General features: G+C 38.0%; 1 protein-coding gene across 4 annotated transcripts in view; it reads left to right on the top strand.

Moving 5' to 3' along the window:
• AGFG1 (ArfGAP with FG repeats 1) overlaps positions 1–22,429 on the top strand; it is a 75,397-nt gene that overhangs the window by 4,082 nt on the left and 48,886 nt on the right. For all 4 annotated transcript variants that reach the window (XM_061148594.1, XM_061148592.1, XM_061148591.1 and 1 more), the window contains one exon: positions 19,415–19,508. In XM_061148594.1, coding sequence (XP_061004577.1) covers positions 19,415–19,508 — 94 coding nt within the window. The remainder of the gene's footprint in view (positions 1–19,414; positions 19,509–22,429) is intronic.

Below are 22,429 nucleotides of genomic sequence, written 5' to 3'. Positions count from 1 at the left end.
GAAAGTGAAAGTTGCTCAGTTGTGTCCAACTCTTTGCGACCCCATGGACTGACTATACAGTCCATGGAATTTTCCAGGTCAGAATACTGGAGTGGGTAACCTTTCCCTTCTCCAGGGGATCTTCCCAACCCAGGGATTGAACCCAGGTGTCCTGCATTGCAGGCAGATTCTTTACCAGCTGAGCCACAAGGGAAGCCCAAGAATACTGGAGTGGGTAGCCTATCCCTTCTCCAGCGGATCTTCCTGACCCAGGAAATCGAACTGGGGGTCTCCTGCATTGCAGTGGATTCTTTACCAACTGAGCTATTAGGAAAGCCTAGCTTTGTGACTTAGGTCAAAGTATTAAGCAAAGGCAAAGTATTGAGCAAGATCACTATATGTGGGTTGGCCTGGATTCATCCCCTCAGCTTCTTTATTTGTGATAAGAGGGTGATAAGATACAGCTTAAGGTTGTTCAGAGGATTAAATGGTACACTTCAATGAATATTAATTGAGCATATATCATTTTTGAGCATGGGGCTAAGCAGGGAATATACATACATGAATTGAGGCATGTTAGCTGCCTTTCAGAAACTTTGATGTGCCTAGAAAATGCTGATACACAATGAATGGTATCTGCTATTATGAATTTTAAGATAGTCACATGCCTTTTTATTAATTATTTAGCAATATCTTTGTTAAATAAATTGAACAAGTATCTTGTTATTATTATTAGACTCAGAGCTAATTTTTTATTTCCTGTGTTTTTTTTTTTTTTTCCCTCAGATGATTGCACTCTGCTTGTATGATGCTTATTTAAAATATGTAACTGAATTAGGATTGTGAAACTTTAAAATAGACTTCAGATTTAGGTATATTAAACTGTCACTGAGGTAGAAAGGGGGTATTCTAACAGATTGATTTGTCATTCTTCCTGCTTCTATCTATGAAACTATTTAGACTTATAAATGGCACTCCATTATAGCCAACATAAAGTATTGCCTTCATGTTAATGAACTTATAGTTGATATAAAGACTAGGTTTAGACCAAATTATTTATTTTGTGGAGATTGTTAGCATTAATTAATTGGTAAATAATATAAGAATTGTTGTATCCTTAAAAAATGATTGATTTACTTTTCAGAGAGGGTCTAGATAAAAATAAAAAACAACATTTGAGAAACATCTAGTCCAGCTGCTTAATACCAACCCTTTTATGTAGATAGTGCATTGAAACTTGGAATTTCACAGGTGGATAAATGTAAACGGATAGTAGCTTATACTCAGTTTTGTGTGCTTTTTGAGTCTTATGATGAATCTTTATTAATAAGAATTTTTACTTTAAAATGAAAGTTGGGCAGTTGAAAAGAGGCATTTATTTTTATATATTCACTAGTATTTGAGTAGATTGAATCAAATACCCTTTTGGACCTCTGTATAATATTCAGAACCTCGTGGATGTCACAAGGGGCAGTTTACATCCTTAATTCCCTTTTCATTTTTTTTTTGGTACACTAGCATGGGTACATTCAGTGAAATACTTTGACTGTAGTACAATTTCAGTTTAAGTGGGAAAGCTATTTTGAAAACTTTTTCAATTGTGAAGGGCAGAGTTGTTTTTTTTTTTAAGTAAATATTCATTAAGTCCAGGCACTAGTACATGTATCCAGGGGATACAAAAAGTATTTAAATGAAAAATAAGATAATAAATACTAGCTGCAATTACTAAGTACTCACTCTTGTGTCAGGCATTATTCTAGTAACAGTCATAAAGAAAAGTACTGTAATCCTTCACAACTTTAAATTGTGAAGTTAGCTTACACTCTAATGCTTATGGTAAATTCTTGTGAATTCTGTATTTGGGGGATTTAAATGGTGGATTTTACTTCATTGGATATTAAAGGGCAGGACAGGTAGTTTATTAATGTATTGTGTATTTTTGTGTTTTATAGTTATGTCATGCTTTTCTTTAAATTGTAGTTTTAGCTAGCTTCAAATGTCTGCTCTTTGAATTTCTTCAGAAACTATTGTTATGTGTTTTAAGTGTGATGGGTTATGGTGTGATTGATTCTGATATTGATTCTTTTGAATTTGGCACGTCTGTCCTGTCAGGAATTAATTACTTTGCTATTTTCTGTGTTTGAACTGTAATTAAAACCCCTCTTCCTATGTGTTCAGGTTTGATAGTAGTTAGATTTATCCAAAAAGGCAGTGAAAAAAGACAGTGATAGTCATTAGGTTTATCAAAAAAGAAAATCATTAAAAAACATACACACAGATAAAATTTAGGTTTTTGAATTTTAGCATGTAATTGTTAATTTGCCAGAGCGTTATGTAGCACCTAGGACTTTTCTTTGAATATGGTTCCACTGATGAGATTTTTGTCCCATTGATATAACTTAGACTCAGTTTGTGTTATAAAAGATTTTTAGAATTTTAAGCTACTCTTAAAGCAGTTTGAGTGCTAAATTGTTCTAGATCTCTTTTCAGCTTAGATGTTTTACATTTCTTGTCTACAGTTGAGTAACAGCTTTTCATAGTGACTATTTGGTGGAGTTTTTAAAATACTTCATTTTCATGGAAACAATTACTCAAGTGTGATTGTTTTATATAATGTTTAATTAAACTATATATCTGCCAAATAGAGCTTCCCTGTTGGACCAACCACCTGCCAGTGCAGGAGACTCAGATTCTTTTCCTGGGTGGGAAGATCTCCTGGAGAAGGAAATGGCAACCCACTCCATGTATTCTTGCCTGAGAAATCCATGAACAGAAGGAGCCTGGCAGAAGAGCCTGGACAGAAGGTCCACAGGTTCTCAGAGTTGGAGATGACTTAGCGACTGAACAACAAAAACCTGCCCAATCCTGTCCCCAGTGAATATAGTTTAGTAGTGTATGGAACGCTCTGCTGCTGCTGCCCAGTCGCTGCAGTGTGGCCGACTCCGCGCGACCCATAGACAGCAGCCCACCAAGCTCCCCCGTCCCTGGGATTCTCCAGGCAAGAACGCTGGAGTGGGTTGCCATTTCCTTCTCCAGTGTGTGAAAGTGAAAGTGAAGTCGCTCAGTCATGTCCGACTCCTAGAGACCCCATGGACAGCAGCCTATCAGGCTCCTCCGTCCATGGGATTTTCCAGGCAAGAGTACTGGAGTGGGGTGCCTTCTCCGTGAAACAACTCTAGATAAGCATCAAACTCAGTTGAAAGGAGCTAGAGATAGGACCTTCTAGCATGAATGTTCATTGTGGAATAAGCGTTTGCTGTAGGTTTTTGAGCAGGAAAGATAAACGTGGATTCATTCAGCAAACTGATTGAGAGAGACTCTTCTTAAGTGTTGTGAGCACGTCCTGTCTTGGTGTCCTTTGGCACCCAAGGGATGGTGACATCATTTGACCTTAACTTGCTACCACGGCATTTTTATATTGCTTGTGTATGTTCTTCTTTCATTAGTCTATGAATTTGGTTCAGTGTGCTTGTAAGCACTTTGACCTTTAATCAGTTTCGAAGTAGTGGTTGTATCACTTATCTAATTAAATTTATATTAAAATTTTAAATATTATTAGTGATTTGTATTACAAATAAAAAGAGTTAAAGCATTCTTTTAAGGAACTTGCTGGCCTCTGGACCTCAGTTTAAATATTTTGCCTCAAAAAAATATTTTGCCTCTTTAGAAACTTCTGTATCTAGTTTCAGTACACTATGGAAAATAAGCAAATACTCAGAGTGATAATTTTCTGTCTCTTCTGTACAACATGTATAATGTTTACATTCTTAAGAAGCTTCTGTGGAAATATTCAGTACTAGGTGCCATTACCTTCTTGTTTTTTCCCCACTCAGTAATGCATTTCCCAGTCCACCTGATCAAATTGATGGTTGTCTAGGAACATATACCTTGGATTCCTCTAATGTATATAAAAAAAATAAATCGTTCATAACTTTGGGTACTTTGTTTAATAGGTTCCTCCAGACATCCTTTTCAGCCTCACTCAGGAGAGCTGTTGCCCTAAAAACACCTGCTTGGACATGATTAGAATGAAATTTATTAACTTAGAGGAGGGGTGGGAACCTTATTTGAATTGTTCTATATGTGGGGAATGAATTTTTTGTTTTTTTTGTTTTTAAGTTAGAATGTATTTTTCCAAAGACTCCTGCGTCTCCTTTTGGAGACATGGTCTCCTTTTGATTGGTATCATAACTGACTTTTACAGGGAAGGAAGTCATAATTACTCTTTTATTCCAGTTGCTTAGCTTAAGAGATGAATTAACAAACTGGAGCATGGTGTAAGAAAATTGATTAGGATGGTAAGGAGATTTGAAATTCTGAATGAGCGGGATATCTCCAGGGACCAGAAGTATGTTAGCTTAAAGAAGAAAAAACTAGGGAGTCGGGGTACAGAGCTGTACATGTGGTCACTATCTTTGAGTAATTTAAGGCCTTTATGCAGAAGAGCTTCCCTGATAACTTCAGTTGGTAAAGAATCTGGCTGCAATGCAGGAGACCCCAGTTCGATTCCTGGGTTGGGAAGATCCCCTGGAGAAGGGATAGGCTACCCACTCCAGTATTCTTGGGCTTCTGTTGTGACTCAGCTGATAAAGAATCCTCCTGCAATGTGGGACACCTGGGTTTGATTGCTGGGTTGGAAGGATGCCCTGGAGAAGGGAAAAGCTACCTACTCCAGTGTTTTGACTTGGAGAACTCCATGGACTGTATAGTTCATGGTATCTCAGAGAGTTGGACAGGGCTGAGCCACTTTGACTTTCTCTGCAGAAGAGGTAATAGGTTTTATTCTGTAGTTCAGTTCAGTCACTCAGTCGTGTCTGACTCTTTGTGACCCCATGAACCGCAGCACACCAGGCCTCCCTGCCCATCACCAACTCCTGGAGTCTACCCGAACTCATGTCCATTGAGTAGATGATGCCATCCCACCATCTTATCCTCTGTCGTCCCCTTCTCCTCCTGCCCTCAATCTTTCCCAGCTTCAGGGTCTTTTCAAATGAGTCAGCTCTTCACATCAGGTGGCCAAAGTATTGGAGTTTCAGCTTCAGCATCAATCCTTCCAATGAACACCCAGGACTGATCTCCTTTAGGATGGACTGGTTGGATCTTCTTGCAGTCCAAGGGACTCTAAAGAGTCTTCTCCAACACCACAGTTCAAAAGCATCAATTCTTCGGCACTCAGCTTTCTTTATAGTCCAACTCTCACATCCGTACATGACTACTGGAAAAACCATAGCCTTGACTAGACAGACCTTTGTTGCCAAAGTAATGTCTCTGCTTTCTAATATGCTGTCTAGGTTCTGTAGAGGGAGATACAAGACCAAATATGGAAGTCATAGTGAAACATACACATTTAGGAAAAGAAGAGGGATTTTTCTTGTAGTGTCAGATTCTAAAAATTCTTATTCTTGCCCCATTTTTTGGTTAAATTTTGCAAGATCTTTGATGGGGGAAGTAAGAAAGTCAGCAGAACTAATAATGTGGGAAGATGGGAAAACTTCCTTATTTCTCTCTTCAAGCCTTTATCTCTTAATGAATCTTGGTGGCTCTGACTTGGAACAGTTGTGTTCAGAGGTACTTCTATAAAAGAAATGGCTGGTGTCTAATAGAGTCTTGATATTTTTGAAATATGAGAAATTTGAAGTTTAAAAAAATTCCTCACATTTTCTAGAAATGTTTTTTCTTCAGTTAAAGAATACAGTGTGTGTATGTGTCAAATTTCATTTTGAAGGGAAAGAACTATTTTCCATTTTTTATGTTTACTTTTTAATTTTAAGTTTTATAAAAAAAAAAACTTGCACATAGTTTAAAAAGGCTTATAATGAGCAACAGCAGTCACCTCTTCCCTTTCCCCGTTTCTGTTTATCATGGACAGTCTGTTCCCTTCTGTTTTTTACCTTTGTATTTCTAACTAACATGCTTAGAGCTTCCCCCCCCCCCCCCGCCCCCCAACTTTGGCTTCTCTGTTCTGCGAGAGTGAAGATAAGGCTTTGGCTCTCTTAACACTCCTCTCACTTTTCATGTGTACTCTGCGTCTACTCCTTCAATAGACTGCACAGTTTTGGTTAAATCACTATTAAGTATTTACCTTATTGCATTATGTACATACTGTCTCAACTAAGTCCTACAGTATGTTACTATTATGTACATACTGTCTCAGCTAGGTCCTACAGTATGTTACTGTCACGTACATACTGTCTCAGCTAAGTCCTACAGTATGTTACTGTCACATACATACTGTCTCAGCTAAGTCCTACGGTATGTTACTATTACGTACATACTGTCTCAGCTAGGTCCTACAGTATGTTACTGTCACGTATGTACTGTCTCAGCTAAGTCCTACAGTATGTTACTACTACATTTTCTTTCTTATACAGACTTTTCTCCCTGAAGTTTATAATTGTCTAGGTTTCTTCATTTGCTTTGTTTTCCATGTGGATTTCATTAATATATCTCCACATAAAATTATCTCTGGCTGCAGTATGCACCTTTTTTATAGTATGATCAGATGTGTTAGATCCTGGGTGCTTCTGTCATTTTGATTTGGAAATAATGGTCTCTAGGCCTGCTGTGCAGCTGTTGTCTTTGGACTTTCTTCTTCTACCTTCGTTCTGGAAATTCCCATCATGCCTAACCTATGTTGAAACCTCTTTTTCCAGGATCCCCACATTTCCGTTAGCCTCTGGATTAAAGGTTAATGGGAGATCGTTTTTGAGATCTGCATTGCTGAAAATGTCTTATTCTGCCGTCAGGTTAAAATTAATACTTTGTCTACATTCACAAAGGTGAAAATACCCTTGGAGTTTTCAAGACATTGTTTCATTGTCTTTAAATCTTCAGTATTGCTGTTGAGAAGTTTGATGCTATTCTTACTACTCATTCTCTGTGCCCCATTTTCCACTCCCTCTTTGGGAGTATATATAATCTTTCTATCCATGGTTTTTTTTCTAGTTCATAGATATTCTTTCTCCAGTTTTCTTTTTGGGGAGTAAAAAAGTCTGACTGTCATTCTAGGTGTCAGGTTGAGGGAGGGGACTGGGGACATAGAATCTATTATTGTTCAGTGTGTAGAGTCTCAGATAAGCCTCCAAGTTTTGGCATAATACCCAGTAGCAGTCCTCAGCTGTGCCAGAGTGTATTTTGTATAGGCTCTCCAGATTAGATAAGCAGTTAGATAGCATCACTGACTCAATGCACATGAATTTGAGCAAACTCTGAGAGGTCGGGGAGGATGGAGGAGCCTGGTGTGCTGCAGACTGCGGGGTCGCAGAGTCAGACACGATTTAGCGGCTGAACTACAACCACCACCATTGCAGGTTAAACTGCCCTACCTGGGATTTGGTATGTGTGTGCGCTCAGTTGCTTCAGTCGTGTCTGACGCTTTGAGATCTTACAGACTGTAGCCCGCCAGGCTCCTCTGTCCATGGGATTCTCCAGGCAAGAATCCTGGAGTGGGTTGCCATGCCCTTCTCCAGGGGATCTTCTTGACCTAGGGATCAAACACGGATCTTCTGCATTGCAGGCAGATTCTTATCCGCTGAGCCACTGGGGAATAGTCTTTTGGAAGGAGGGAAATTGGAAATCTAATTTTGAGCCTACATAAATCCCCCAACTTGTAGCTTGATTGATTTTGTGACTCTTTTAAGGGTTCTGTGGTGGGAGTCGTCTTCTAGTTGGCTTCTCCCACCTCTCCAGGAACTTCGTTTTAGCTTTCTTTACTCTGCATAGTCAGTTACTGCTGGTATTTATTTTCTATATTTTTGCTATGCCTTTGGGTTCCCTCCTTGTTTTCTGTTCCTCTTTTTGTGGTTTAATGACTTTTTATTCCTTTGCTATCTTTTCAGTAGGGTTTAGAGAGGTAGTAAAGACATTCTTGAGTTTTGTCCACTTTTAACAGGAATGCCTTAGGTTTAAATTGTTACCTGAGTAGTATTAGGTTCTTGCCCTAAATGTTACAAGGACCTTACAGTGTAGTGTTGCTGGCTTTTAAAAATAAAAACCCCAAATAGCAATTATGGTTTGCACCATGGGGGTGTGTGTGTGGGGGCGATGTGTGTGTGTGTATGTGTGTGTATTTTCAGTGTTTTAAAGTTGAGTTCCAGACAAACTAATATCTGGACTATCTAATATATACAGATCTTGGTATCAAAAGTCTGTAGATTTTTGGTAACCTGTTAAAGGCATCTTCTATTTGTTGTAGATTTTAAATGTATAATTTATATAATACAGAACATTTATATACAGTATTTTTGCTCCATAAGATTGGGATAGATTTAAATGTCAAGTTGGCGTTCTTACTTAATGCCAGTATTAACAAACCACTTAAATTTCCACAGCCTAATGAAATATTTGAACCAGCTTTTCCTCCAGCAGGAGAAAAGCAGTGAATAAAACTAGCTAAATAAGCTTTCTTACTTATTCATCCAGCACACATTGTTTTTTGAGTTGAACAAATGGCTATTTGCAAGATTGTTTGAGGCATAGTTAAGAGTAACATACTGGTGGACATATGGAATGAGTCACACCATCTGGTTGCAGTCATACCTGGGTGGTGGTCCTTAAAACTGAAACTCTTGGGGATCTGCATATGACTTAATTATGCTGCAAAAACATATTGGGGCTCCACCAGTAGATGACTTTGAAACTTCTTGAAGCCAATTAAGTGGCAAACATGCTTTCAAAATATCAGTACTGCTGTTATTAAATGAGTCACTATTTTTTTTTTTTTTTTGCACTAAATTGGAGACTTAAAATGTGTATTTTAGGATCCAGAATGGGTGGTACTTCAGTATTGGCACTGTAAAAATGATGTGGTTTATTTGCGTAACACTTTGATTCAATAGTTATGACTAATGTCATTACAGTAAAGTGTTTTATAAACACTGGATTCACATGATAGCTAAACTTGGCTTAGCAAAAAACGGGGAACCAGCTTTTAGGAGTTTATCCTGAAAATAACTAGATATATTAATAATTCAGTTTTGGTTACTTGAGGATTTCATTCATTTAAATAAATAATCAGATTTGGTAGATGGAGAAGGGAAGGTGGTCTGCCAATGAAAAAATGTAGTTTGTGTGAAAATTGTGGTTACTGTAGATAGTAACATGGAATCTTAAGTTGGCATACATTAAAAGCAACTTTTTTGTTGTGTAGTTCTCAGAGTCTTAACATCTGTATAGATGCTTGTAACTACCACCACAAGCAGAACATGGAATGGTGCCTGCATGCCCAGTTGTGACCCTATGGACTGTAGCCCACCAGACTCCTCTGGGATTCTCCAGGAAAGAATACTAGAGTGGGCTGCCATGTCCTCTTCCAGGGGATCTTCCTGACTCAGGGATCAAACCTACATCTCTTATGTCTCCTGCATTGGGAGGCAGATTCTTTACCACTGTGTGTGTGTGAGTCCGACTCTTTGGGAACCCATGGACTATAGTCGCCTGTCAGGCTCCTCCGCGCACCACCCATATAGTTGCTGGGCACATTGCAAATTCCAATTTTGCTTTTTGGAACTTCGTGGAATTGTTTTTTTCCACATTTTTGATCTTCAGTTGGTTGAGTACCTGGATGTAGAATCCAGGGGCACAGAAGGCCAATTATACGTTTCTTTAGTGAAGATCTCCTGGGGGTAAACTTCAGTTTTTTAATATGAAATTATTATTTTGTCTTACACTTCAGAGATATTTTTGCTGGATTCACAACTGTTAATTTTTAGTTTTTTAAAAACTTCCTAAAGACCTTATTCCACTATTTTCTGGTTTTCACTGAGAAGTCTTTCCAGTCAGATTTCATTTCCTTTGTCTTTCTGATTGATTTTAAGGTGTTCTCTTTATCTTTGAAGTTTTACCCAAATGTTTCTAAGTATGAATTTTATTTGTGCTCATTTTAATAAGCTATGCTTCCTATATTTGTAGATGCATGACTTTCATTGGATCGTAAAAATCTCAGGTATTAGCTCTTTAATATTGCTTGTCCTTCGTTGTTTGGTTTCTTTCTTGCAAAAGCAAGAATACTGATTGCACCTTTTAGTAGTGTCCCCCCACCCTGATTTTTTTTTTTTTAAATCCTTGTCTTTTCTATCTCCTTATGCATTTGTGCTGCCTTCTGGGCTATTTCTTTCTGTTTTCTCATTCCCCAGATCTCTCTTCTGGTATGTTTAATTTGCTCTTTAACTAATTTGTTAAATTTTTGATTTCCACATTTATAAATTTTCATTTCTAAAAGTTCTGACTTTTAGATTTACCAGTTTATTCTGATAATTTCATATTTCCTGTTCATTTTTATTCCACCGTTTAACATTTCCTATATGCTGTGTTTACTTTATATTTTGTATTTGATAAATCCAGTAGCTAAAGTCATGGGAAGAGGTGGCATAAATCTGTTTTCTACTGTCTCAAGCTCAGTAGTGATTTGTTATTATGTGATGATTTTTATTGTAGTCTCATCTTTTATTGAACTTAATATTTCCAGATCCTAATAGCATAATTTATGAATTAGAGATGCATTTTTCTTGAGAGGATTTACATATTCTTCTGCTGGGATTTAGGGATACTGCCACCCTGAAGCTGCTTAATTCTTCATCCAAAATCTTGGGTTTAATAGGAATAGCTCAGGATTACCTCTCATTGTCTTGGCTATTGTATCTGCCTTCTGTGCAATACTGAATATTTTGTATAACATAGGCCACTCTTCTAGTTTCAGTTCACTTTTACTTTTTATCTTTGCTTTTTTTTTTTGTGAAGGGGGAGTACTTTGAGATTTATTAGAAGTGTTAACAATTAGGATTTTTCTAGAAATATCAGCAATTAGGGTTTTTCTTCTTCTTTTTTTTTTTTTTAGTAGTCTATAAAGTTATCATCTTTTAGCAGAGGAACCTTTTCAAAAATGGCTGCCATACTGTTGTAAGTAGAAATTAATGAGATTAGATATGCAAAGTGCATGCCAGTCTAGGAACTTTATAGATATTAATTTCCTTCTGTCTTATTAAGTTTTTTTTCACCTCTTAGTTTGTATAAATGTGCTTAATAGCATATACATATATATTTTTCTGGACACTTGGCTTAATCTTTAAAGGATTTCTATTTTTCGTTATGCTGGAAATAGTAAATTTATGGGAAAATTAAAATTATTGTTTTGTATTGTTGCAGGAAGGGGGACTCCTTCCAGGGCCCAAAACTGAGCTCTTGTCTAACACTCGGAAATGAATTGTCCGAGGAGACACATGCTGACAAAGCAAGAGATTTTATTGGGAAAGGGCACCCAGGTGGAGAGCAGTAGGTATAGGAACCCAGGAGAACTGCTCTGCCACGTGGCTCGCAGTCTTGGGTTTTTATGGTGATGGGATTAGTTTCCGGGTGGCTTTGGCCAATCATTCTAATTCAGAGTCTTTCCTGGTGGTGCACGCATCGCTCAGCCAAGATGGATGCTAGCGAGAGGGATTCTGGGAAGTGGATGGACAGGCAGGGTCTCCTCTCGACTTTTCCCGAACTCTTCTGGCTAGTAGTGGCTTATTAGTTCCCTATTCCTTATCAGGATCTCCTGTCATAAAACAACTCATGCAAATAGTTACTATGGTGCCTGGCCAGGGTGGGTGGTTTCAATCAGTGTGCTTCCCCTAACAGGTAGAGGCCAGGGATGCTGCCCTATATCCTATAGGGCACAGGGTGATGTGCCTCATGTACCTCGTGATGGTTCTCTGGCCTGAAATGTCAGTAGTGCCTGGTTTAGAGAAGTGTGTGCTCAGTTGCTTCAGGCATGTTCAACTCTTTTGTGACCCCATGAACTGAACCCACCGGGCTTCCCTGTCCATAAGCAAGAATACTGGAGGGGGTTGCCATTCCTTTCTCCAGGGGATCTTCCTGACCCAAGAATTGAACTCACATTTCTTTTATTTCCTGCACTGGCAGGCAGGTTCTTTACAGCTAATGCCAGCTGGAGAGAAGTGAGGTGAATGTAAATTGTTGATGCTGGTAGCTGTATTTGGGAGGAGAGTTTTCCAGGTATTTTAGAAAAACTGAAAGATAGCCTTAAGAAGGAAAACTTCTTGCTTTTTTTTTTTTTTTTTCGGTAATTCTTCAGCACAGACATTTACATTCATAAAGTCAATACTAAAAGTACAAATTTTTTGACTACTACTAGTTAATTGAATTGTTTACTATTTTCTGCTGGTTTTTTTTTTTCCCCCAGTACAGAATAATACAAATTCACTGTGGAAAACTTGGAGAGAATAGAAAATTATATATAGGAAAAAAAAATTCAATTCCATAATCTGTAAACAAAGACTATTAACATTTTGGAGTATTTAGTTTGTTTTCTTTGCAGATATTTTTAATATAGTTTTGAGAATATAGTTATACCATTTTATTGCCACTTAGGACTTCCCAGGTGGCTCAGCAGTAAAGAGTCCCCCTGCAGCTACAGGAGATGGAAGTTCTGTCCTTGGGTCCGGAAGATCCCCTGGAGTAAGAAATGGCAACCCACTCCAGTACTCTTGCCTTGAGAACCCCATGAACAGTATGAAAAGGCAAAAAGATAGGACACTGAAAGATGAGCTCCCCAGGTTAGTAGGTGCCCAGTATGCTACTGGAAAAGAGTGGAGAAATAATAACTCCAGAAAGAATGAAGAGACGGAGCCAAAGTAAAAACAACACCCAGTTGTGGATGTGACTGGTGGTGGAAGTAAAGTCTGATGCTGTAAAGAACAATATTGCATAGGAACCTAGAATGTTCATGAATCAAGGTCTGTGAATCAAGGTAAATTGCAAGTGGTCAAACAGGAGATGGCAAGAGTGAACATCAACAGTTTAGGAATCAGTGAACTAAAATAGACTGGAATGGGTGAGTTTAATTCAGATGGCCATTATATATACTATTGTAGGCAAGAATCCCTTAGAAGAAATGGAGTAGCCCTCCTTGTCAACAAAAGTAGTACTTGGATGCAATCTCAAAAATGACAATGATCTCCATCGGTTTCTCTTCCATTAAATATCACACTAATCCAAGCCTATGCCCCAGCCACTAATGCCGAAGAAGCTGAAGTTGAATGGTTCTATGATGACCTATAAGACCTTCTTGAACTAACACCAATAAAAGATGTCCTTTTCATCATACGGACTGGAATTCAAAAGTATGAAGTCAGGAGATACCTGGAATAACAGGCAAGTTCGGCCTTGGAGTACAAAATGAAGCAGGGCAAAGGCTAGCAGAGTTTTGCCACGAGAACTCACTGGTCATAGCAAACCCCTCTTCCAACAACACAAGAGATTACTCTACCCATGGCCGTCACCAGATGGTCAATACCAAAATCAGATTGATTATATTCTTTGCAGCTAAAGATGGAGAAGCTCTATACAGTCAGCAAACACAAGACTGGGAGCTGACTGTGGCTCATGTCATGAACCCCTTATTGCCAAATTCAGACTTAAAGTGGGGAAAACCACTAGACCATTCAGGTATGACCTAAATGAAATCCCTTACAGTTTAAGTGACAAATAGTTTCAAGGGATTAGATCTGATAGAGTGCCTGAAGAATTATGAACTGAGGTTCCTGACATTGTACAGAAGGCAGTGATCAAGACCATCCTCAAGAAAACAAAGTGCAAAAAAGGCAAAATGGTTGTCTGAGGAGGCCTTACAAATAGCTGAGAAAAGAAGACAAGCCAACGGCAAAGGAGAAAAGAAAAGATATACTGTTGTGAATGTAGAGTTCCAAAGACTAGCAAGGAGAGGTAGGAAAGCCTTCCTCAGTGATTAATGCAAAGAAATAGAGGAAAACAAATGCGAGGATGGACACAGTAAAGGACAGAAACTGTATGGGCCTAACAGAAGCAGAAGATATTTAGGAAGGGGTGGCGAGACTCCAAAGAAGAGCTATACAAAAAAAGATCTTAATGACCCAGTTAACCAGGATGGTGTGATCACTCACCTAGATCTAGACATTCTGGAGTAGGAAGTCAAGTGGGCCTTAGGAAGTATCACTATGAGCAAAGCTAGTGGAGGTGATGGGATTCCAGCTGAGCTATTTCAAATCCTGAAAGATGATGCTGTGAAAGTGCTGTGCTCAACATGCCAGCAAATTTGGAAAACTCAGCAGTGGCCACAGGACTGGAAAAGGTCAGTTTTCATTTGAATCTGAAAGAAGGGTAATGCTAAAGAATTTTCAAGCTACCACACAACTGCTGTCATCTCACACGTTAGCAAAGTAATGCTCAAAATTCTCCAAGCGAGGCTTCAAGAGTACGTGAACTGAGAACTTCCACATGTTCAAGCTGGGTTTAGAAAAGGCAGAGGAACCAGATGGAATTGCCAACATCCGCTGGATCATCGAAAAAGCAAGAGAGTTCCAGAAAAACATCTCCTTTTGCTTTATTGGTTATGCCAAAGCCTTTGACTGTGTGGATCACAACAGACTGGAAATTCTTAAAGAGAAGGGAATACCAGACCACCTGACCTGCCTCCTGAGAAATCTGTATGCAGGTCAAGAAGCAACAGATCTGGACATGGAACAACGGACTGGTTCGAAACTGTGAAAAGGGTATGCTCAAAGCTGTATTTTTGTCACCCTGTTTATTTAACTTTTTTATGCAGAGTGCATCATGCGAAATGCCAGGCTGGATGAAGCATAAGCTGGAATCAGGATTGCCGGGAGAAATATCAATAACTTCAGATATGCACATCAGTTCAGTTCAGTCGCTCAGTTGTGTCCGAGTCTTTGCGACCCCATGAACTGCAATATGCCAGGCTTCCCTATCCATCACAAACTCCCGGAGCTTACTCAAATTCATGTCCATTGAGTTGGTGATGCCATCCAATCATCTCATCCTCTGTTGTCCCCTTCTCCTCCCGCCTTCAGTCACTCCCAGCTTCAGGGTCTTTTCCAGTGAGTCAGTTCTTTGCATCAGGTGGCCAAAGTATTAGAGTTTCAGATTCTGCATCAGTCCTTCCCATGACTATTCAGGACTGATTTCCTTTAGGATGGACTGGTTGTATCTCCTTGCTGCCCAAGGGACTCTCAAGAGTCTTTTTCAACACCACAGTTCAAAAGCATCAATTGTTCAGTGCTTAGCCTTCTTTATGGTCCAACTCTCACGTTAGTTTTACTTATTTCCATCAGTTTTATTTGTTTTCAACCTCAGCATTATCCTTAACAGAATAACAAAAAATTTAAGTATTATGGGATCATGCAATTCCCAGGTGACCCTAGTGGACAAGAACCCACCTGCCAATGCAGGAGATACAAGAGACACAGGTTCCCATCACTTCATGGCAAATAGATGGGGAAACAATGGAAACAGTGTTACTGAGACTTTATTTTGGGGGCTCCAGAATCACTGCAGATGGTGACTGCAGCCATGAAATTAAAGATGCTTGCTCCTTGGAAGAAAAGCTATGACCAACATAGACAGCTTATTAAATAGCAGAGACATTACTTTGCTGACAAAGGTGCATCTAGTCAAAGCTATGGTTTTCGCAGTAGTCATGTATGGATGTGAGAGTTGGACCATAAGGAAACGTGAGCACCAAAGAATTGATGCTTTTGAACTGTGGTGTTGGAGAGAACTCTTGAGAGTCTCTTGGACTGCAAGGAGATTAAACCAGTTAATCCTAAAGGAAATCAGTCCTGAATATTCATTGGAAGGGCTGATGCTGAAGCTCCGATACTTCGGTCACCTGATGTGAAGAACTGACTCATTGGAAACAACCCTGATGCTGGGACCAATTGAGGGCGGGAAGAGAAGGGGATGACAGAGGATGGGATGGTTGGATGGCATCTCTAACTTGATGGACATGAGTTTGAGCAAGCTCTTGGAGTTGGTGATGGTCCAGGAAACTTGGCATGCTGCATTTCATGGAGTTGCAAAGTGTTGGACACGACTGAGAGACTGAACTGAACTGAAGCTGCTTGCGCTGTTTGTAAATTGTGGAGACTAATCCCTTGCCAGTCACATCATTTGCAGATGTCATTGTTCACTTGCCTCGTCGTGTCCCACTCTTTGCGATGCTACGGACTGCAGCTCAACAGGTCTACCTGTCCCTTACCATCTCCTGGAGTTTGTCCAAGTTCGTGTTCATTTCATTGGTGATGCCATCCAGCCCTCTCATCTTCTAATGCCCTCTTCTCCTTCTGCTGTTAGTCTTTCCCAGCATGAGGGACTTCACCAAAAATAGAAAGAAAGGTCTGTGGATTGTCCTTTTGTTTTGTTAATATGGCTTCCTTTGCTGTGCAAAAACTTTTGAGTTTAAATAGGTCTCATTTGTTTATTTTTATTTCCATTACCCTGGGAGATGGGTTGAAAAAAAATATTGCTTTGATTTTTGTCAGTTTTCTGCCGTTGTTTTCCTCAAGTTTTATTTTCCTCACTCATATTTAAACCTTTAATCCATATTAAGCTTATTTTTGTGTATGGTATTAAATAATATTCTAACATCATTTTTTTACCCATGTAACTGTCCAGTTTTCCCAGCACCATTTTTTGAAGAGATTTGTCTTCTCATCATTGTACGGACCATAGGTGCATGGGTTTATTTTTGAGCTTTCTTTCCTGTTCCGTTGATCTTTTTTTTTTAGTTTTGTGCCATACTGTTTTGATGACTATAGCTTTATAGTATAGTTTGATGTTGGGGACCCTGATTTTTCTACCTCTGTGATAATGAAGTGTTTTTGTTATGAGCATAGGTTCCCATCACTTCATGGCAAATAGATGGGGAAACAAAGGAAACAGTGTTACTGAGACTTTATTTTTGGGGCTCCAAAATCACTGCAGATGGTGACTGCAGCCATGAAATTAAAGATCCTTGCTCCTTGGAAGAAAAGCTATGACCAACATAGACAGCTTGTTAAATAGCAGAGACGTTAATTTGTCAACAAAGGTCCGTCTTGTCAAGGCTATTGTTTTTCCAGTGGTCATGTATGGATGTGAGAGTTGGACTATAAAGAAAGGTGAGCACCGAAGAATTGATGCTTTTGAACTGTGCTGTTGGAGAAGAGAGTCCCTTGGACTGCAAGGAGATCCATCCAGTCCATCCTTAAGGAAATCAGTCCTGAATATTCATTGGAAGGACTGATGTTGAAGCTGAAACTCCAATATTTTGGCCACCTGATGCGAAGAGCTGACTCATCTGAATAGACCCTGATGCTGGGAAAGATTGAGGGCAGGAGGGGAAGGGGACGACAAGAGGATGAGATGGTTGGATGGCATCACCGACTCAATGGACATGGGTTTGGGTGGACTCCGGGAGTTGGTGATGGACAGGGAGGCCTGGCATGCTGCGGTTCATGGGGTCGTGAAGAGTTGGACACGACTGAGCGACTGAACTGAAATGAACTGAATGTTATGGTTTTGTTTCATAAGTGCAAATTTTTGTTCACTTAAAGTTAATTAATATGAATACCTTCTTTATGCAAAAATTGACTCTGTGGTGTGGTAGAGCCTTGATGGAATAAGCTATACAGTGCAGTGCTTTCTTGAGATTGCATCTGTATAACATAACTTTAAAAGTCAGGGGCTTCCCTTGTTTGATGATTTGAAAGTAGAGGGATAAAATTCGTTACTCCCTACTTTCTTATATAAAACATACACACTCTCATAGTAGTGTTGTGGCATTACCTTGTTAGAAAGTTATGCCTTTGCATTTTTAAAAAAAAATAGGATACTGTAAGGGAGGTGGGAGCGGAGAGGGTTGGCTGGAACAAGGAGGAAGTATTAGGGAATAAGGAGAGACAAAGTTGCTAAGTGTGAGGGAGAGAGCAGGGGAATTTGAGAGAACAATAATAAGTTAATTCCTTTTAAAACTGTTTTGGAACAAGATAGGATACAAATAAATATAAATGAATAAGCTGTGAAAGTGATGAAGTTAGTCTTATTTTCATAATACAGGTGAATTGAAAAACAAAATGTCCTGCTTTACAGGAGTAATAATGACTTTTCTAAATTTTCATTTTTGGAAATTTAGATATCTTTAAAGCATTATATAATTTGTGATCACTAGTTGTAAAGATACTTAAAGTAATTATATGGTGGTTGTTTCTTCATAGTTAAGTTTCACAGTTTTACTAGGATGAAATGGCTGTGTTTCAATTTGTCCTACTGTGCAATATTCATTTCTGTATTTTATGACTTACCAAGAGCTGAAAGAAAAATAATTTATTAGTTTAAAGCTTAAAGCAAAACAACAAAATCCAACTATTGTTTCTCCACCTTGAAATGTGAAGCAGATAAAGTGCAACGTGATTTAATTCAGAGTGTGAACTGAAATATGTGCCATCTATGTCTGACAGAAGGGAGAGAAAGAAGCAGCAGTGTATAAAAATTGAGCTTCTGTTAATTCAGAATCATTATGTTAAAATATTTTGTATTTCTAGAACAATATGTACCATATTTAATTATTCAGAAATGTTTCTAGACTATTTTTGAAAGATTTTTTTGTTACTTTGCATCATTGTTAACTCTCACTTAATTATCATGGTTGATTGCAAAATGAGTATGGCAAATTCTATAAAACTATTGATCTGCTCTAGAACCTGTATTTCAAGTGAAGTCTTTGTCAGAGGATATGACTCCAAACTATTTGATGAATCTGTATAGATATCTTGTTACTTTGCATAGATTATTTAACTCCTCATTCTTGTGGGTAGAGTAGGCCACTATGTGGTAGTTGGACAGAATACAAGTAGTTCTTACTCTCTCTGAGTGCATCTCTATTTAGTTTTTCATGTGCATGATAAAATATAAAGAAACTTAAAAGTCCTCTTAAGGCCACATAAACAGAAAAGATTTCAAAGTGGTGAAGGACCTTAAATGTATTCATATATATTCAGGTATTTCTTGAATCCCATCATGTCCCTTTAATTTCCTCTTGATCACTTAGGGCCTCTGGAGGTGGTTGAAGATGTTCTTCATTGTCAACCCTTAATTGAATTGATGGAGAGATGGAAGTTTTTTCTTATCCATCAATACCTTCAAGGTTCCTTGGATTAGTTTTCGGTTTCCTAAGTCAGTCTGAGAGATGGTAGCTATTTGATTTGAGTATTTGTATAATTCCATATCTGACATATCATCATCACTTTCTTAGAAAATAAGAAAATATTTAAATAGTAACTTTTGAATTCTTTACCATTGAGCCTATCATATATATATAAATTATTCTCCTTCCACCAGACTTACACTAAAGAAGTATTTGTGTTCCCAATAAGCTAATATATTACAGGTACTGTATATTTCCAACTAACTGGTTACTTGAATTTATCTTTAAATAAATTAGTATCGGTCTGAACAAATTCACCTGATATATCTGTTGTGGGGATTAATAGTTTAAAATATTTTTTAATTAGCTTATAGCATAAAAACAGTTCTGAGTTTAAATGTGCCAGTTAAAATGTTTTTCGTTGACATAATTTTTGAAATACTGTAGTTTGTAATGGTATTTTCTTTTATCTTTTAGGCGAGGGTTAAATCCACCACACAGGGTGAAATCCATCTCCATGACAACATTCACACAACAGGAAATCGAATTCCTTCAAAAACATGGAAATGAAGTAAGTGTTTCAGTCCTTTTAAAAAATTTGAGTTGTTCAGAATGATAAGAAATTTTCACTGTCTAAAAAAGGTATTTTTGTATTCTGTATTCAGGTGTTTCAGAATGTACTCATCTAGCAGTGTATTTAGATTTAATGTCTACTACATAAATACTTTACCTTAAACCTGAGATGAAACCTGTATTTAAGGTTTGTCAGTATTGAATGTAAAAGGCGTTTTTAGAGGACATATAGTATTGGAGTAACTTAATTTTGGCTTTAAATGACAAAAAGGAAGAAAGAGAATTAACATTGTAGTACTGTAGTAAACTTTTGTTAGGCTCTTGTGTGATCGGCTTTCACTTGAGGGTCCCCTCCTTCCTTTTTACATTTTTAACTTTAGATGTTATGTGATGCTTAATGTTGAGCTGCTTCCCTGGTAGCTCAGCTGGTAAAGAATCTGCCTGCAATGCAGGAGACTCCGGTTCAGTTGCTGGGTTGGGAACATGCCCTGGAGGGGGGCATGGTAACCTACTCCAGTATTCTTACCTGGAGAATCCCCGTGGGCAGAGGAGCCTGGCGTGCTTCAGTCCATGGGGTCGCAAAGAGTTGGACACGACTGAGCGAACAAACACGCGGCACAGCAGGGTTGAGTAGGTGCTCAGTGGGGAGGAGGTTAGTAGTTGTGGTGGGCAGCCTGGCAGCATGAGGAACCCAACAGTCACGTCAAGGTTTGTAGGGGAGCCTCTTCTCTCTACTCTGCTTTAATGGGCTCCTAGGAATTCTGTTCTCTTCACTTGCTTTCTTGTGTTAGTTTCATGTTTTGCTGTTATTAAGAGTGGTGGTCTGCTATTTAAAACAAATACAAAAAACTGTAAAATTAACAGAAAGCCACCATGTTTTATAATCTTGGGGCATGGATGAACCAGTCAACCCAATTGATTAGTAATTGCCATTATTTAATAAGACAGTTTAATCACTTCCTAGAAAGGAAGTATTACTTTAGTTGTACTACAGTGGTTGTATGTTTTGTTTTTTGCATGTTTTTGATAATAGAAAAGAAGTCTTCAAATTTTATTAGTTCCAGTCTTCTTTTCCACCTCAGAAGATGTATGCAAGCATTTTGTACGTGGCTTCTTTTTTTCTCTAACACTTCTATAGTAATGTCTTAAACTTGCTTTCCAACTTTTGATGCATGTGTGTATTTGGTTCTAAAGTAGTAAAGATTATGAAATATTTTTTAATACATGATTTAGAGAAGTAGCACACATTTTTAAGTTTCCAAATTTTGCCAATAAAAAATTATCTTGAGTAATCAAGTTCTATATTACAGGAAAATCTGAAGCAAGATGAAAAGGCAGAGGTGTGTAATGACAGTAAGTGTAGAAATGTATTTTGATTAAAAGACAATTTGAACAGTTTGTATAAAGTTTGAGATTAGCCTACCAGTGCAAATTTTAAATTATTTTCTTAGAAATTGGCCTTGAAAAAAAAAAAGAATTTGGCCTTGAATACAAAATTTTAGACATCAGAATGGAGTCAGGAATGAAAGAATATCATCTGTTCTTATGCTAAAAATCTAATAACAGATACAATTATAGTAGTAGAACTGTAAAGGTAAGAAATAATCCATTGGAGAAGTAAGTAAAAAACATTCAAACCTGTCAATAGATAAGATTTGGTGGAAATTGGTCCTAAAATACTACAACTGAAGGACCCTTTAAAAAAACTTTTTTTCTGAAATTGTGGTGAGTACACTTAATGTGAGATTTACTCTCTTAAAATATTTTCAAGTGTAAAATGTGGTATTGTTAGCTATAGGCAAAGTGTTAGGAACTTACTCTATAGGCAAAGTGTTAGGAACTTACTCATCTTGCATAACTAAACTTCATTGCCGATGAATAGCAGCCACCATTCTACTTTCTGCTTCAGTGGGTTTGACTGTTTTAGGTGTCTCATCTTAAAGGGAGTCATGCAGTATTTGCTGTTCTGTGACTGGCTTATTTCACTTGGCATAATGTTCACGAGGTTCATGTTGTGTATGATAGGATTTCTGAAGGAATAGTTTTTATAACTGTAATATCAAGATAAATTTAGAAAATATGAAAGGAAATCTTAGGCAACTCTTTATATCAAATAGTGGAAACAATACAAACAATAGAGATGACTGGAATGGCTTTATGAATTTTAAGTTCTAAAAAGAGTCATGCAAATTAATAGTCCCTTTAAAGCCCTCACTATTAGTCACTGTGCTAGTACTTGGATACAGTAGGCTTAGAGCTCATGGTCTAGGTAGGAGGTGGATACATAACAGACAATCATGACCCTGTGTTAGGTAGTTAATGATGACAATAAGAATGTTTAGAAGTAATGTGGAAAGGAGAGAATTGGGAAGATTTCATGGAGGAGGCGAAGTATTTGCTGACTTTTGACGGTGACTAGGACTTAGGCTAGCAGGAAAAGATTCTACAGGCAGAGTAAACAGTGCACAAAGAGAAATTTCCAACAGTTTTTACTGCTAGAAAGTTTACCAACTACTTAATTACTTGTTAAGGGAGACAAACATACTTTCTTGTGTCCCTAAAGACATCTTATAACCAAAACATTGGAGTAGGTATACTTAATTCCTTACACTATTAGCAGAATTTCCATTCTTAAAAGTTTTATGAGGTATGTAGAAGGTGAGGATTGGTATTATGAAATGCAGGATGATTGATGCAGCTTGGTAAAAAATTGTATAGACTTCAAGTGCAAGTGCCTAATTATCAGTTTATCTTATACACTTAAATCTTAAGTATAACATGCATAGGGAAAAGTATGCAGATGTTTATTTTTTATTTCAAATTATGTTGCCATATTTGAACAGTGTGTTAAGTCTCCATTGTCTGGAAAGGAATATACTCAGTCATGTAAATGTTGGGTTAAAAGAAGGTATTGTCATA

This window comes from Dama dama, chromosome 8, assembly GCF_033118175.1.
Source record: "Dama dama isolate Ldn47 chromosome 8, ASM3311817v1, whole genome shotgun sequence".
Classification (NCBI taxonomy): Eukaryota; Metazoa; Chordata; class Mammalia; order Artiodactyla; family Cervidae; genus Dama; species Dama dama.
The sequence above is the reverse complement of the archived record's forward strand: the minus strand, read 5'-3'. Positions and strand labels throughout refer to the sequence as shown.